The 16,677-nt window shown below is 56.6% G+C and overlaps 1 protein-coding gene across 1 annotated transcript in view; it reads right to left on the bottom strand.

Annotated features, from left to right (window-relative positions):
* GLG1 (golgi glycoprotein 1) overlaps positions 1-15,574 on the bottom strand; it is a 139,123-nt gene extending 123,549 nt beyond the window's left edge. Inside the window, exon 1 of the mRNA XM_064160520.1 lies at positions 15,272-15,574. Coding sequence (XP_064016590.1) covers positions 15,272-15,574 — 303 coding nt within the window. The remainder of the gene's footprint in view (positions 1-15,271) is intronic.
* Positions 15,575-16,677: the final 1,103 nt, after the last annotated feature.

Below are 16,677 nucleotides of genomic sequence, written 5' to 3'. Positions count from 1 at the left end.
TTCAGGCCAGTATCTTTATTGATGCTCTGGAGCAGGGCATTGAGTCCAGCAGCAGTGAGGTTGCAGATGACAGCAAGCTAGGAGCAGCTGTAGAGATGTTGGAGGGCAGCAGGGCCCTGCAGAGGGACCTGGGCAGGCTGCATGGGTGGGCAGAGGCCAAGGGGATGAGAGTGAAGAAGGCCAAGGGCAGGTTGTGCACTTTGGCCACAGCAGCCCCAAGCAGCACTACAGGCTGGGGCCAGAGGGGCTGAGAGCAGGCAGGCAGAGAGGGCCCTGGGGGTGCTGTGAGAGAGCAGCTGCAGAGGAGGCAGCAGTGTGCCCAGGTGGGCAGCAGAGCCAGTGGCAGCCTGGGCTGGCTCAGGAGCAGTGTGGGCAGCAGGAGAAGGGAGGTTCTTGTGCCCCTGTGCTCAGCCCTGCTCAGGCCAGCCCTGGAGTGCTGTGTCCAGCTGTGGGCTCCTGAATTGCAGAGAGCTGCTGAGGTGCTGGAAGGTGCTGAGAGAAGGGCAGCAAGGCTGGGGAGGGGCCTGGAGCACAGCCCTGTGAGGAGAGGCTGAGGGAGCTGGGGGGGTGCAGGCTGCAGCAGAGGAGCCTCAGGGCAGAGCTGATTGCTGCCTGCAGCTGCCTGCAGGGAGGCTGTAGCCAGGTGGGGTTGGGCTCTGGTGCCAGGCAGGCAGCAGCAGCAGAAGGGGCCCCAGGCTGAAGCTGTGTCAGGGCAGGTCTGGGCTGGCTGTGAGGAGGAAGCTCCTGGCAGAGAGAGTGATTGGCACTGGCATGGGCTGCCCAGGGAGGTGGTGGAGTGGCTGTGGCTGGAGGGGTTGGAGCCAAGGCTGGCTGGGCACTGAGTGCCATGGTCTGGTTGGTTGGCTAGGTCTGGGTGCTAGGTTGGCACTTAGTGCCATGGTCTGGTTGATTGGCCAGGGTTGGGTGCTAGGTTGGACTGGCTGAGCTTGGAGGTCTCTCCCAACCTGGTTGATTCTATGACCTTAAACATTATCTAGTTTCAACCCTGCCACTGTCACAGGCAGAGACACCTTCCACTAGACAAGCTTGCTCGAGGTCTCATCCAGCCTGGCCTTGAACACCTCCAGGGAAAGGGCAGCCACAGCCTCCATGGGCAATCCATGGCACTGTCTCCCCACCAGCCTCACTGCCAAGAATCTCTTCCTCATCTCCACTCTCAAGCTCCCCTCTTGCAGCTCAAATCCATTGTCCCTCGTTCTGACACTTCAAGCCCTTATCAGAAGTCCCTCCCCAGCTCTCCTGGAGCCCCTTCAGGTACTGGAAGGCTGCTTTAAGGTGTCCCTGGAGTCCTCATTTTCCAGGCTGCACCCCCCCAGCTCCCTCAGCCTCTCCTCACAGGGCTGTGCTCCAGGCCCCTCCCCAGCCTTGCTGCCCTTCTTCTGGACACCTTCCAGCACCTTAACATCTCTCTTGAATTGAGGAGCCCAGAACAGCCCCAGCTCTCTCAGTGTGTCCCCATAAGGAAGGTGGCCAAGAAGGCCAATAGCATTCCCCTTCCTTTCCCCTCAGTATTCCAAGCTGCAGCTGACCAACTCAGCAGAGGAAGCAGGCTTGGGAGATAATCCCTTTCATTAAGCCAAAGGATCCCAGGCCAAAATGATGCATAAGCAGCTCCTGCAAGCATCAGCCTGCCAAGAACAGCACTGAACTCAATGAAAAACCAACCCCAACCAACACACTAAACCCCTAAACCCTCTCCCCCACCAAAAAGATGCCACTAACCCCAAATCCCTCAGGTTAGCAGGAGTGCAGCAACTGTTGAGATTAAGGACACGAAGAGGCAAAGAGCTCTTTGCAAGTCCCAAGACCTAGCAGGGGAGAAACCATGGAGTATCCTCCAGTGAGCTCACACAGGGCTTTAGTAGGATGAAAAGGGTGCTTTGAACTGCTGCTGCCTCCTGACACCAAGCCAAAGGCTGACGCCAAAGTAAGTAACCTAAACACAAATGGGACTTGCAGTGAAATTCTAAACACACTTAAAGGCTGAACTCACAAAAGCCAGGAGGAAATGGGGCTGAGGCTATCTGAGCACAAGGAAAAACAAGGCTGCTCAACACAAGTGCAGCTAATCTTGGCTCGAAAGCCAAGCCTCAGGAGAGAGCTTCACAGAGCTTTCCAGCCTTAGAATCAGAGAATCAGCCAGGCTGGAAGAGAGCTCCAAGCTCAGCCAGGACAACCTAGCACCCAGCCCTGGGCAGTCAACCAGAGCATGGCACTAAGTGCCAACCTAGCACCCAGCCCTAGCCAACCAACCAGAGCATGGCACTCAGTGCCAACCTAGCACCCAGCCCTGCCCAACCAACCAGACCATGGCACTCAGTGCCAACCTAGCACCCAGCCCTGCCCAACCAACCACACCATGGCACTCAGGGCCAGTCTAGCACCCAGCCCTCTCCAAGCAACCACACCATGGCACTCAGTGCCAATCTAGCACCCAGCCCTAGTCAAGCAACCACACCATGGCACTCAGTGCCAACCTAGCACCCAGCCCTGCCCAAACAACCACACCATGGCACTCAGTGCCCAGCCAGCCTTGGCTCCAACCCCTCCAGCCACAGCCACTCCACCACCTCCCTGGGCAGCCCATGCCAGTGCCAATCACTCTCTCTGCCAGGAGCTTCCTTCTAACAGCCAACCCAGACCTGCCCTGCCACAGCTTCAGCCTGGGGCCCCTTCTGCTGCTGCTGCCTGCCTGGCAGTGCTGGGCACAGGGGCACAAGAACCTCCCTTCTCCTGCTGCCCACACTGCTCCTCAGCCAGCCCAGGATGCCACTGGCTCTGCTGCCCACCTGGGCACACTGCTGCCTCCTCTGCAGCTGCTCTCTCACAGCACCCCCAGGGCTCTCTTCTCTGCCTGCCTGCTCTCAGCCCCTCTGGCCCCAGCCTGTAGCCTTGCCTCCATCAGCCTCTTTTGTTCTTGCTCATGAGGTTGTTGGTTGGTTCTATTTTTTTAACCTTTAATCTTCTCAATCCCTTCCTCTGAGGTCCAACCACTCCATTCCACTGACTTGGGCAGATCCATCTTCCACTCTATGACTTTTCAAAGCAGGAGGGACCAGTCTTGACCATTACAATTGGTGGGGGTTGGGCTCTTCTCCTAGTCAATAGAACAAGGGGACACAGTCTCAGGTTGTGCCAAGGGAGGTCTAGGCTGGATGTTAGGAGGAAGTTGTTGGCAGAGAGAGTGATTGGCATTGGAATGGGCTGCCCAGGGAGGTGGTGGAGTCACCATCCCTGGAGGTGTTGAAGCAAAGCCTGGATGAGGCACTTAGTGCCATGGTCTGGTTGACTGGGTAGGGCTGGGTGCTAGGTTGGACTGGATGATCTTGGAGGTCCCTTCCAACCTGGTTGATTCTGTGATCTGCAGCTGCCACACACCACTGCAGCTGCCACATTAAACCCAGTTTGAGAGAGGTTGGCATCTGGAGATGTGCAACACAGGATGCACAACCTGCATCTCATACCCAGCCTAGCATCCAGTTACAGCTTAATAATGAAGCTTTTCAAACTGCAACAGATGTTTGCTTTCAATTAGCTCAACTTCAATTACAGGTATGAATCCTCCTTGGTTTTCTTCCTGAAGGATGGAGAAGTTCTCCACCTCTTGTGCCCTGTACAGGTGGTTTTGAGTCACCACCAGGTCAATATCCCTTAGGTTAAAAGAAAAAAGGAGGGGGAAAGCAAAGCCTTTGGCAAGTCTCAAGGTACATTTTCTGGGTTTCTGATCAGTGCCTTTACAAAAATAATCCCTTTGGTGTTGCTATCTGAACCAGATGATAATGCTGTAGGCACTGCAAGAGCATCAGCAGAATACTAACTGCCTACTCCATTGCAATAGTAATGACTAAAGAGCCAGGCCAGGCTCCAGCCCACAACTCCCTCCCTACCACCACAGTTCCCACTCAAAACAGCTCAGGGAGAAGGGCTGGAGGCTTTGTGGGACAGCCCCAGACTAAAAGCACTGAATCAGGTTGGCTCAGTGAACGCTGCTTTGGCTATTTGTGTTTCCTAAAGACTCACCCACATCTGTGCCCTGCTTAATCCACAGCCCCCAGTTCCTTCCAGCTCTAGACAAGTGATTTGCTGCCACAGCCCAGAGGTCTCAAAAAAGGTCTTTCAAACAGCAGTCTCCACTTGTGCACAAGAGGGAGCTGGGAGAGATGGAAGTAACAGGAGTAAGTGCTCCAAGGTGGGAGAATGCCACGCGTGGAGTCAAAGCAAAACCACCACCCTTCAGAGCAGCACTCTGCAGGGATAAAAGCAGGAGGGGAAATGAAACAAAGGAAGCTACAGGCCAGGCTTACCCACCTGAGTGCAACCAAAATGCTTCAGAGCACCTTTCACGTTTGCAACCCCTTCACCACAAAAGCAGAGAGCCTTGAGGGCAAAGACAGGGGCTGAGCACACACAGCTTCTACCACGAAGTTGCTCTCTTCTCTCAGGTGGCCAGCACCAGAACGAGAGGGCACAGCCTCAAGCTATGCCAGGGGAAATTTAGGCTGGAGGTGAGGAGAAAGTTCTTCCCTGAGAGAGTCATTGGACACTGGAATGGGCTGCCCGGGGAGGTGGTGGAGTCGCCGTCCCTGGAGCTGTTCAAGGCAGGATTGGACGTGGCACTTGGTGCCATGGTCTGGCCTTGAGCTCTGTGCTAAAGGGTTGGACTTGATCTGTGAGGTCTCTTCCAACCTTGGTGATACTGTGACTCCAGCACTGCCAAAGCAGGTGAAGACTCCCAGCACATGTTACAGATTCACAGCCTGCACTGGGGTGGAAGCCTCAAAGGGCATCATGTCCAACCCCCTGAGGCCAGCAGGGACATCCCCCCAGCTAGAGCAGGCTGCCCAGGGCCACACCAAGGCTGATCTTGAAGGTCTCCAGGGATGGAACCTCCACCACATGCCTGGGCAACCTGTTCCAGGGTCTCACCACTCTCACTGTGCAGAGCTTCCTCCTAATGTCCTAACTCTGCCCTGCTCCAGCTTCAAACCACTCTCCCTCATCCTACCACCCACAGGCACTTCTGAACAGTCCCTCCCCAGCCTTCCTGGAGGTCTCTTTCACATATCAAAACGCAGCTCTAAGGTCTCCCCAGAGCTTTCCCTTCTCCAGGTTGAACAGCCCCAACTCTCCCAGCCTGTCTTCACAGCAGATGTGCTCCAGTCCTCTGCTCATCTTCCAGGTCTCTCTCCTATGAAGGGTCCCACAGCTGGAAGCAGCAGTCCAGGTGAGGTCCCCCCAGAGCAGAGGGGCAGGATCCCCTCTTTGCACTGCTGGCCATGCTGCTTTGGATGCAGCCCAGGCTGCCACTGACCTTCTGGGCTGCTGCAAGTGCCCACTGCAGGCCACGCTGCTCTGGATGCAGCCCAGGCTGCCACTGACCTTCTGGGCTGCTGCAAGTGCCCACTGCAGGCCATGCTGCCACTGACCTTCTGGGCTGCTGCAAGTGCCCACTGCTGGCCATGCTGCTCTGGATGCAGCCCAGGCTGCCACTGACCTTCTGGGCTGCTGCAAGTGCCCACTGCTGGCCATGCTGCCACTGACCTTCTGGGCTGCTGCAAGTGCCCACTGCAGGCCATGCTGCTCTGGATGCAGCCCAGGCTGCCACTGACCTTCTGGGCTGCTGCAAGTGCCCACTGCAGGCCATGCTGCTTTGGATGCAGCCCAGGCTGCCACTGACCTTCTGGGCTGCTGCAAGTGCCCACTGCTGGCTCAAGTCCAGCTTCTCATCCACCAGCACCCCCAAGTCCTTTTCCACAGAGCTGTTCTCACCCTCATCACCCCTCCTCAGGTTGAACTGAGATCAAGGGTAGCCCTGACCTCTGCTTTCTCTTTTCCAGCTGTGATTTCCCATCACAGGTAATTTCACTGGCACCACTTCATCAGACCACTTAAGGTGCTCAGGCAGAGAGCAAGGAATAAAACATTTATACAGAAGAAGCATGCCAGCTCCCAACCCATCAAATGCTCCACAATTCCTAGTCTGCAAGTCACATCAAAGAGATTTTCCAGCCTGTTACACTGCCTGTGCATCTGAAATACCAAGGAAAATACCACTCTTAAGACACACAGCCTTAAGATGAACTCCCCTTGCTCTCACCCCCAGCCCTCAACGTTAAGAGAGCTTCATTCTTCTCAGAAAGCATTGAGGCTCTATTACCCTGGCCCTGCCATAAAGGTGCTACCCAAGAAAGCAAACCTCTCAGGGTGATGAAAGCAGCAGGAGCCCAAAACTTTGATCTTTAATCCCAATGCAATCACAAGCCTTTGATCTCAGAACTATTATTTAGCCTCTAACACAGTATTATATGGGATATAACCCTTTAAATATGACTTAATCTTGACAAGCAAGTGAAGCCAAACTGTTATGACACTCTTAATCCACTGATTAATCAGGCCTAAGGTATGTTTTAACACCAGAGTTATGCTGAAGCCAGAGCCACAACACTTGAGACATTTTCACCCCTGCTAATGGGTCCTACCTCAAACTCAGCCACGCTTTAAATGCAAATCCAGCATTAATCATGCAAGGATTTGTACCTAGTAAATATATGAATGTTTCATAGGTTTATTTAGACTATAACCACCATGGAAATTAGTTTAATAAGCAGCTGATAAAACAGTGCTGAAAGGCAGCAGTCTGTGTTGAGGGAAATGCAGCGTGGAGGAGGTTCAAGGAGGCTAAGCGCAAGGTCCTGCACTTGGGTCACAACCACCCCAGTGAGGTTCCAGGCTTTGGGGCACTGCAGCTGGAAACTGCTCAGTGGGAAAGGACTTTAGGGGGTTGGTTGAGAGCTGGCTGAAGATGAGCCAGCAGTGTGCCCAGGTGGCTAAGAAGACCACCAGCACCCCAGCCTGGATCACAGTATCCCCAAGGTTGGATCATCAAGTCCAACCCTTTAGCACAGAGCTCAAGGCCAGACCATGGCACCAAGTGCCACGTCCAGTCCTGCCTTGAACAGCTCCAGGGACGGCGACTCCACCACCTCCCCGGGCAGCCCATTCCAGTGTCCAATGACTCTCTCAGGGAAGAACTTTCTCCTCACCTCCAGCCTAAATCTCCCCTGGCACAGCCTGAGGCTGTGTCCTCTCGTTCTGGTGCTGGCCACCTGAGAGAAGAGAGCAACCTCCTCCTGGCCACAACCACCCCTCAGGTACTTGTAGACAGCAATAAGGTCTGCCCTGAGCCTCCTCTTCTCCAGGCTAACCAATCCCAGCTCCCTCAGCCTCTCCTCGTAGGGCTGTGCTCAAGGCCTCTCCCCAGCCTCGTTGCCCTTCTCTGGACATGCTCAAGCATCTCAATGTCCCTCCTAAACTGGGGGGCCCAGAACTGAACACAGCACTCAAGGTGTGGTCTAACCAGTGTAGAGTACAGGGGCAGAATGACCTCCCTGCTCCTGCTGGCCACACCATTGCTGATGCAGGCCAGGATGCCACTGGCTCTCTTGGCCACCTGGGCACACTGCTGGCTCATGTTCAGGTGGGTATCAATCAGCACCCCCAGATCCCTCTCTGTCTGGCTGCTCTCAGCCACTCTGACCCCAGCCTGCAGCTCTGCACGCAATAGTGCGGCCAGCAGGATCAGGGCAGGGATCATCTCCCTGTAGCGGGCACTGGTGAGGTCACACTTCAAACACTGGGTTCAGTTTGAAGCACCTCACTACAGGAAAGACACTGAGGGGCTGGAGCAAGTCCATAGAAGGGTCACAAAGCAGGTCCAGATGAAAGGTCTGGAGAAGAGGGCTGGTGAGAAGCAGCTGAGGGAACTGTGCTTGCTTAGTCTGGAGAGAAGACGGCTGAGGGGAGAGACCTCATTGCTGTCTACAACACCCCAAAGGGAGGTAGGAGTGAGGTGAGGATTGGTCACTTCTCCCTGCTAACAAGCAGCAGGACAAGAGGAAAGAGCCTCAAGTCGTGCCAAGGCAGTGGTGGAGTCCCCATCCCTGGCAAGATGTGCAGATGTAGTGCTGAAGGACAGGGGTGTAGCACCAGAGTTGGTAGTGTTAAGTTACAGGTTGAGCTCAAGTGCTCTAGAGGCCTTTTCCAATCAATGAGTCTATGACAGATGCACTCCAAAGCCCCTTCAGAAACAGGCCAGCTCCACCACCACGTTTTAAACCACAGATCTGAAGAAGCATCCACCAAGCCCCACTCTTTTTAGATCATGAAGTCGTTCAGGTTAACAATCAGAACACTGAAGTGACTTCAACCAGGAACGCATCCACCGCACAAAGGATTCTATCTAGAAGGCAACGAATTCATCCCCAAGATGCATCCAAAGACCCTTTTGATTCTATTTTCTGGTTACAGTCAAAGCTGCCTAGCTCTGACCAACACCTCCTCCACTGAAGGAGCATCCTTCTCCTCCAGAAAGCAGGACTGTCCCTTGATTTCTATCTTACAAGCAGAAGGATTCTTTTGCACCTGCAGAAGTGGACTCTCAGCACAACACCCAGTAAGGATTTCATCATCTTGGTGGGAAAAGCAGAGGTAAAGTGTTTGAAACAGTTCAACTTTTGGAAGAGAATGCCAAAAATAGGCAGTGGTTAAGTATCTGTGTGGAGAATACCTTAAACTGACACTGCAAATTACAGCTCAACCCCCAAACTTCCCAATGTATGAGTTTAGAGGTTGGTTTCTTCAGGCTTTGGGGTTTTGTTGTTGTTGTTTTCTCCTGTTTCAAACTATTCCTTGCTGAATTCAACCTGGACTTGGCAACCACAGACTCAGCAGCCATAGAACCATCAAATCATTCAGGCTGGAAGGGATCTTTAAGATCATCAAACTAAACAACTCAGCACTGCCTTCACTAAACTACAGCCCTCAGCACCACATCCACACAGCTTCAATTCCTCCAGGGATGGTGATTGCACTTCTTCTTCAAGGCTTTGACAGTCCTTTGGGGGAAGAAATTGTTCCTCCTGTTCAACCCAAACCTCCCCTGATGCAACCTGAGGCTGTTTCCTCTCCTCCTTTTGCTTGTTCCTTTGGAGAAGAGCCCAACCCCCATCTGGCTCCAGCCTCCTTTCAGGGAGCTGCAGAGAGCAACGAGGTCTCCCCTCAGCCTCCAGGCAGGACAATCCCAGCTCCCTTAGGTGCTCCTCACCAGACCTGTTCTCCAGACTCTTCACCAGCTTGGTTGCCCTGCTTTGGACCTGTTCCAGCACCTCAATGTCCTCCTTGGAGCAACAAAAAACAAAAGAGAGGACTTAGAAGTCACCCATGGGAAAAATCAGCAGCTAGTGAATGATCCCATTCACACAGTCTAACCAAACAAGCACATCCTCTCCTTCCTCTCTAGTTTATGGACTCAAAAGAAAGGTTTCCCAGAGTTGTTTCCTCTTCTTATTCCAGCTTTGAGTGTTTTCTGCAGCACACCAAGAAGAAAACTCAACAGGGAATTTTAACAGCAGCACTCCCAGTTTCAGAGTTCCTCCACTGCACAGGAATGTCTCTTAGGAGAATCAGAAGGGTTTGGGTTGAAGGAGACCTCCAGAGGTCATCTGCAGTCAGCAAGGACATTCTCCACTAGATCAGCTTGCTCAGAGCTTTGTTGAGCCTGATCTTTAATACCTCCAGGGATGAGGCCTCAGCTACCTCCCTGGGCAACCTGTTGCAGTGTTCTACCAACTTCACAGTGCACAACTTCCTCCTAACATCCAGTCTAAGCCTCCTCTCATTTCAAACCACTGCCCTCTGTCCTATCACTACAGGCCTTTGGAAACAGTCCCTCTGCAGCCTTCTCGAAGCTCCCTTCAGGTACTGGAAGGCTGCTCTGAGGTCCCCTTGGAGCCTTCTCCAGGCTCCCTCAATCCCAGCCCGCTCAGCCTGTCCCTGTAGCAGAGCTGCTCCATCCTCCTGGTCACTTTTGTGACCCTCTCTACACCTGCTCCATCAGTCCTTGCCATGCTGAGAGCTCCAGAGCTGAGTGCTCTGCAGGACCACCTTAAACACCCCTGGCAAGAAGGCTGCTTCTGCATGAAATTCCATATCTGCTACTTAAGAGCAAAGCTGTGTCCAAACACTGTCCTCACTGATGCTGTCACACACACAGCAACTCCCTCAAGGCTTCCAATTACTACAGCTGGGTGTTGTTTTAATGGCCTCACATGAGTTAGATTAGTTCCCCACCCATTTCCAAATGCAACCCTCATGTTTCTGGTACTGTCAGACACTCTAGGGTTACATTTACCAGTTGCATCATCATTAACAGACAACAACTACAGCAGAGAAGAGTTAGACTGGATGCTAGGAACAAGTTCTGCACCACGAGGGTGCTGGAGCACTGCAACAGGCTGCCCAGGGAGGTAACAGAGGCCTCATCCCTGGAGATCATAGAATGAACCAGGTTGGAAGAGACCTCCAAGCTCATCTAGTCCAACCTAGCACCCAGCCCTGTCCAGTCAACCAGACCATGGCACTAAGTGCCTCATCCAGTCTTTTTTTCAAGGTCAGGCTGGATAAGGCTCTGGGCAACCTAATCTAGTTGAGGATGTCCCTGCTGACTGCAGGGGCATTGCACTGGATGCCCTCTGGAGGACCCCTCCAACCCAAACCATTCTATGACTCTATGCTACCACAGAATAACAGAATCAGGCAGGGTTGGAAGGGAGCACAAGGAGCAGGCAGTGCCAACCCCCTGCCATGCCCAGGGACACCCTACCTTAGAGCAGGCTGCACACAGCCTCAGCCAGCCTGGCCTCAAACACCTCCAGCCATGGGGCCTCAACCCCCTCCCTGGGCAACCCATTCCAGCCTCTCACCACTCTCCTGCTCAACAACTTCCTCCTCACCTCCAGCCTCACTCTGCCCACCTCCAGCTTTGCTCCATTCCTCTCACCCCTGTCACTCCCTGAGAGCCTCAAAAGTCCCTCCCCAGCTTTTTTGCAGGCCCCTTTCAGACACTATCATGCCACTTATTTCCTCTGCTGTCACCCCCAACGCTGAGGCAACAGCTGAGCCTGTACCACCCGATGTGCCACCCAATGTTCACAGCTCCTGGCTTTCACCCCGAGGCTAAACACCAAGAGTTAATCAGCAAAGCCAGGCAGAAGCCACTTAGTGCAATTCATTTCTCAAGAGCAGCAGCACCCCAGGAGGTCCATTGTACCTCAGGACCCAACCCACCGCATCTGTGGTAGGGCAGGAGAACTGTTGAGACTAAGACTGCCACAAGCAGCTCCTGGCCAAGCTGGCAGCTCATGGCTTGGACAGATTCACTCTGTGCTGGGTCAAGAACTGGCTGGATGGCAGAGCCCAGAGAGTGGTGGTGAATGGTGCCACATGCAGCTGGCAACTGTCACTAGTGGTGTTCCCCAGGGGTCAGTGCTGGGCACAGGCCTGTTCAATATCTTTATTGATGATCTGGACCAGGGGATTGAGTCCAGCATCAGTAAATTTGCAGATGACACCAAGCTAGGAGCAGCTGTGGAGCTGCTGGAAGGTAGGAGAGCCCTGCAGAGGGACCTGGCCAGACTGCATGGGTGGCCAGAGGCCAATGGGATGAGATTTAACAAGGCTAAGGGCAGGGTTCTGCATTTTGGCCACAACAACCCCAAGCAGCAGTGCAGGCTGTTGAGAGTGGCTGAGAGCAGCCAGGAAGAAAGGGACCTGGGGGTGCTGGTAGATAGTAGCTGAAGATGAGGCAGCAGTGTGCCCAGGTGGGCAGCAGAGCCAATGGCAGCCTGGGCTGGCTGAGGAGCAGTGTGGGCAGCAGCACAAGGGAGGTTCTTGTGCCCCTGTGCCCAGCACTGCTCAGGCCAGCCCTGGAGTGCTGTGTCCAGTTCTGGGCTCCTCAATTCAAGAGAGATGTTGAGGTGCTGGAAGGTGTCCAGAGAAGGGCAGCAAGGCTGGTGAGGGGCCTGGAGCACAGCCCTGTGAGGAGAGGCTGAGGGAGCTGGGGGGGTGCAGCCTGCAGCAGAGGAGGCTCAGGGCAGAGCTCATTGCTGCCTGCAGCTACCTGAAGGGAGGCTGTAGCCAGGTGGGGTTGGGCTCTTCTCCCAGGCACCCAGCAACAGAATAAGGCACAGACTCAAGTTGTGCCAGGGGAAATCTAGGCTGGATGTTAGGAGGAAGTTGTTGGCAGAGAGAGTGACTGGCATTGGAATGGGCTGCCCAGGCAGGTGGTGGAGTCACCATCCCTGGAGGTGTTCAGAAAAAGCCTGGATGAGGCACTTAGTGCCATGGTCTGGCTGACTGGCTAGGGCTGGGTGCTAGGTTGGCCTGGATGATCTTGGAGGTCTCTTCCAACCTGCTTGATTCTATGATTCTAAGACCAGCTGACAGTGCTCCTTCCAGGCTGACAGGCAAATAAGGACAAAGCTGCAGACGGGCACCTTGGCAGAGAAAACTGAATCCCAACCAACCTCGAGATGTCCTATCGATGGCTGGGATGTCACTCCAGGCAAAGATGCACCTTCAGCACTGGCTATCAGACAGCAGGACAGCTAGAGAGGAGCAGCAGCAGCCTGCAAGCTGCTGTCAGCAGGGCAGGCTTTGAGAGGAGAAAAGGGAAACCACAAACGAGCCTTAACATTCGAGAGAGAGTGGAGCTCTCATGAGATATGCAGGACCAACGTCACGGCTTGTAGCCGCTGCAAATGAAGTGTGATGCGAGGCATCCCTTCACCTCCTGCTCATCCTGCTCCCCCTCCAGCTCTCTGTGGTTAATGACAAAACTATTTCAGCAGCATGAAGATGATAAACCAGACGATAAAAACCTCCACCTGGCTAAAAAACGGCAGAAAAGCAACAAGCAGTGAAACTGGAGGAAGCACAGGGAGGGGCCACCCAGCTGGGGAATAAAGGAACAAGCAGAGCTTGGCTTTTTGGCAGGCTGGCAGCTTGTGAGCCACTGCCTGTTAAGTGTAGCTCTGAGATCCTCTCCGAAGAGGGTTCCGCCCTGACAGGGGAACTGAAAGCTCCCAGACAGGTGGAAGAAACAACAAGAGACAAGTTAGACACAGCATCACAGTATCACCAAGGTTGGAAGAGACCTCACAGAGCATCAAGTCCAACCCTTTAGCACAGAGCTCAAGGCCAGACCATGGCACCAAGTGCCACGTCCAGTCCTGCCTTGAACAGCTCCAGGGAGGGTAACTCCACCACCTCCCCGGGCAGCCCATTCCAGTGTCCAATGACTCTCTCAGGGAAGAACTTTCTCCTCACCTCCAGCCTAAATCTCCCCTGGCACAGCCTGAGGCTGTGTCCTCTCGTTCTGGTGCTGGCCACCTGAGAGAAGAGAGCAACCTCCTCCTGGTCACAACCTCCCCTCAGGTAGTTGTAGACAGCAATAAGGTCTGCCCTGAGCCTCCTCTTCTCCAGGCTAACCAATCCCAGCTCCCTCAGCCTCTCCTCGTAGGGCTGTGCTCAAGGCCTCTCCCCAGCCTCATCGCCCTTCTCTGGACACGCTCAAGCATCTCAATGTCCCTCCTAAACTGGGGGGCCCAGAACTGAACACAGCACTCAAGGTGTGGTCTAACCAGTGCAGAGTCCAGGGGCAGAATGACCTCCCTGCTCCTGCTGGCCACACCATTCCTGATGCAGGCCAGGATGCCACTGGCTCTCTTGGTCACTGTGACAGACACTGCCGTCGGGACTCACTTAAAACATCTCCCCCCAGCGCCTCACTGAATTACCCAGCCCCAAATTAACACACCCAGCTCGATAAGGATCTTCAATTCTTCTGGGCTTTTAAGCCAGGAGGAGGTAATTGCTTCAAGACTGCCTCTGATAAGGGTAACCAAGTCACTGCCATGGTCTAGCTGACAGGATAGGGCTGGGGGATAGCTTGGACTGGATGATCCTGGAGGTCTCTTCCAACCTGGTTGATTCTGTGATCTGCTGTCCCCACAATAACCACCCCTAAAATCGACCCAGTCTGACATTCCTGGACAGAAAGCAGCAGAGAAGCCAAGGGCTAAACAGACCTCAGCTCACCAAAGAGGCTCCTTCAAACGCAGCAGGCACCACCGAGGAACGAAGGAGAAGACGAGGCTAGAAAAAGGCTTTCGAGGCGGCAAGAGGCTTTTTAGCTGGAGCTTGGCTTACACCGCTCACGACAAAGGTTTGGCAACAGCACAGGTTGCCCAGCCAACCCTCCTGCGTGCACCAAGCCGGGCCTGAAGGCTGCCGAGCCAGCTCCACACGAGCAGAAGCCAGCACTGGAAAGCAGCTGCCGCTGCAGCCCAGCTCCGCGCCAAGGTGGGGACCTGAGCCCCAGCGAAAGCCCTCCTCGGGTCACCGCTGCCGCCAGACACGGAAGGTTTCCTCGGCGCGACGCGGGCTGCTCTCCGCGGAGCTCGGAAAGGACAACACTCCTGCGAGGCACCGAAACAAAGCCGTGCACCGAGCGCTCTCTCTCCCGGGAGGCCGCTACCGGAGCGGCAGCGCAGAGCCCGGAGGAGTGCACAACCAAGCGGCTCCGCTCAGCCGCCCTCACCGTTACCGGAGCGGCAGTGCAGCGCCCGGAGGAGTGCACAGCCAAGCGGCTCCGCTCAGCCGCCCTCACCGTTACCGGAGCGGCAGCGCAGAGCCCGGCGGTGTGCACAGAGAAGCGGCTCCGCTCAGCCACCCTCACCGTTACCGGAGCGGCAGTGCAGCGCCCGGAGGAGTGCACAGCCAAGCGGCTCCGCTCAGCCACCCTCACCGTTACCGGAGCGGCAGCGCAGAGCCCAGCGGTGTGCACAGCCAAGCGGCTCCGCTCAGCCGCCCTCGCCGTTACCGGAGCGGCAGCGCAGAGCCCGGAGGAGTGCACAGCCAAGCGGCTCCGCTCAGCCGCCCTCACCGTTACCGGAGCGGCAGTGCAGAGCCCGGAGGAGTGCACAAACAAGCGGCTCCGCTCAGCCGCCCTCACCGTTACCGGAGCGGCAGCGCAGAGCCCGGCGGTGTGCACAGAGAAGCGGCTCCGCTCAGCCACCCTCACCGTTACCGGAGCGGCAGCGCAGCGCCCGGAGGAGTGCACAAACAAGCGGCTCCGCTCAGCCGCCCTCGCCGCCGCCGCCGCTGCGGGCAGCTCCCCGAGCCGGCCCGGCCGCCTCCTGCCGAGCTTCACAGCGCGGGAAGCGCCGGCCAGGGGGCAAAGCCCGCTTCTCGAACCCAAACCCCTGAGCCAAAGGAGCCAGGGCAGCGCAGGCGGCGCTCGCCCGGCCGAGGAGCGGCGGCGGCGGGGCCGAGGGAGCGATGCGGAGCTCGGCTCTTTTGTTCGCTCCCGGGGGTAGGCCCGACCCGCCCCGGCGCAGCGCCCGGCCCGTACCTCGCGGACGTCCTGCAGGCACTCGAGCACGGCGAGGTTGTTGGCCCAGCTGTGCTTGGAGCAGAGCCGCACCACGTCCTCCCGGCACACCGCCTCCTCCGACAGCTTCCACCCGCCGCCCGAGCCGCCGCCGCCGACGCGGGGAGCCCGCGGCGCCGCCGCACCCAGCGCCGCCGCCTGCCCCGGCACGGGCGCGGCGGGGCCCACGACAGGAGAGCCGCCCGCCGCCGAGCGAGCCGCCAGCAGCAGCAGCAGCAGCGCCGGGCCCGGGCAGCGGCTCCGGACACGTCCGCACGGCGCCATCTTGGATCCACCACCTCCGGCGCCACGGCCCGCCCACCCAGCGGCACGCACGGCGTATGCAAATAAGCGCGCCGTGACGTCAGCGCGCCGCGCCTCGGTGGGGAGGGGGCGTGGTTCCGGCTGGACCCGCCCAGCGGCAACCCCGTGGGGCTCGGCGCAGTCACAGCCCCAGGAGCTGCTGCTGGGCCCAGCGGAGAGACAGGGGCAGGGCTGGGGGCTAGGCTGGCACTGAGGGCCAGGGTCTGCTTGGTTGGGCAGGGCTGGGGGCTAGGCTGGCACTGAGGGTCAGGGTCTGCTTGGTTGGGCAGGGCTGGGGGCTAGGCTGGCACTGAGGGCCAGGGTCTGCTTGGTTGGGCAGGGCTGGGGGCTAGGCTGGCACTGAGGGCCAGGGTCTGCTTGGTTGGGCAGGGCTGGGGGCTAGGCTGGCACTGAGGGCCAGGGTCTGCTTGGTTGGGCAGGGCTGGGGGCTAGGCTGGCACTGAGTGCCATGGTCAGGTTGGTTGGGCAGGGTGCTAGGCTGGCACTGAGGGCCAGGGTCTGCTTGGTTGGGCAGGGCTGGGGGCTAGGCTGGCACTGAGTGCCATGGTGTGGTTGGTTGGGCAGGGCAGGGTGCTAGGCTGGCACTGAGGGCCAGGGTCTGCTTGGTTGGGCAGGGCTGAGTGCTAGGTTGGCACTGAGTGCCAGGGTCTGCTTGGTTGGGCAGGGCTGGGTGCTAGGCTGGCACTGAGTGCCATGGTGTGGTTGTTTGGGCAGGGTGCTAGGCTGGCACTGAGTGCCAGGGTCTGGTTGGTTGGGCAGGGCTGGGGGCTAGGTTGGCACTGAGTGCCATGGTGTGGTTGGTTGGGCAGGGCTGGGTGCTAGGTTGGCACTGAGTGCCAGGGTCTGGTTGGTTGGCTGGGGTTGGGTGCTAGGTTGGCACTTAGTGCCACAGGCTGGCTGATTGTGTAGTGCTGGGTGCTAGGTTGGCATTTAGTGCCACAGGCTGGCTGATTGACTAGTGCTGGGTGCTAGGTTGGCACTTAGTGCCACAGGGTGGCTGATTGGCTAGTGCTGGGTGCTAGGTTGGCACTGAGTGCATGGGTCTGGTTGATTGGACAGGGATG

The sequence above is a fragment of the Pogoniulus pusillus genome, chromosome 20 (genome assembly GCF_015220805.1).
Source record: "Pogoniulus pusillus isolate bPogPus1 chromosome 20, bPogPus1.pri, whole genome shotgun sequence".
NCBI lineage: Eukaryota > Metazoa > Chordata > Aves > Piciformes > Lybiidae > Pogoniulus > Pogoniulus pusillus.
This window is presented reverse-complemented; position numbering and strand designations above follow the sequence as displayed.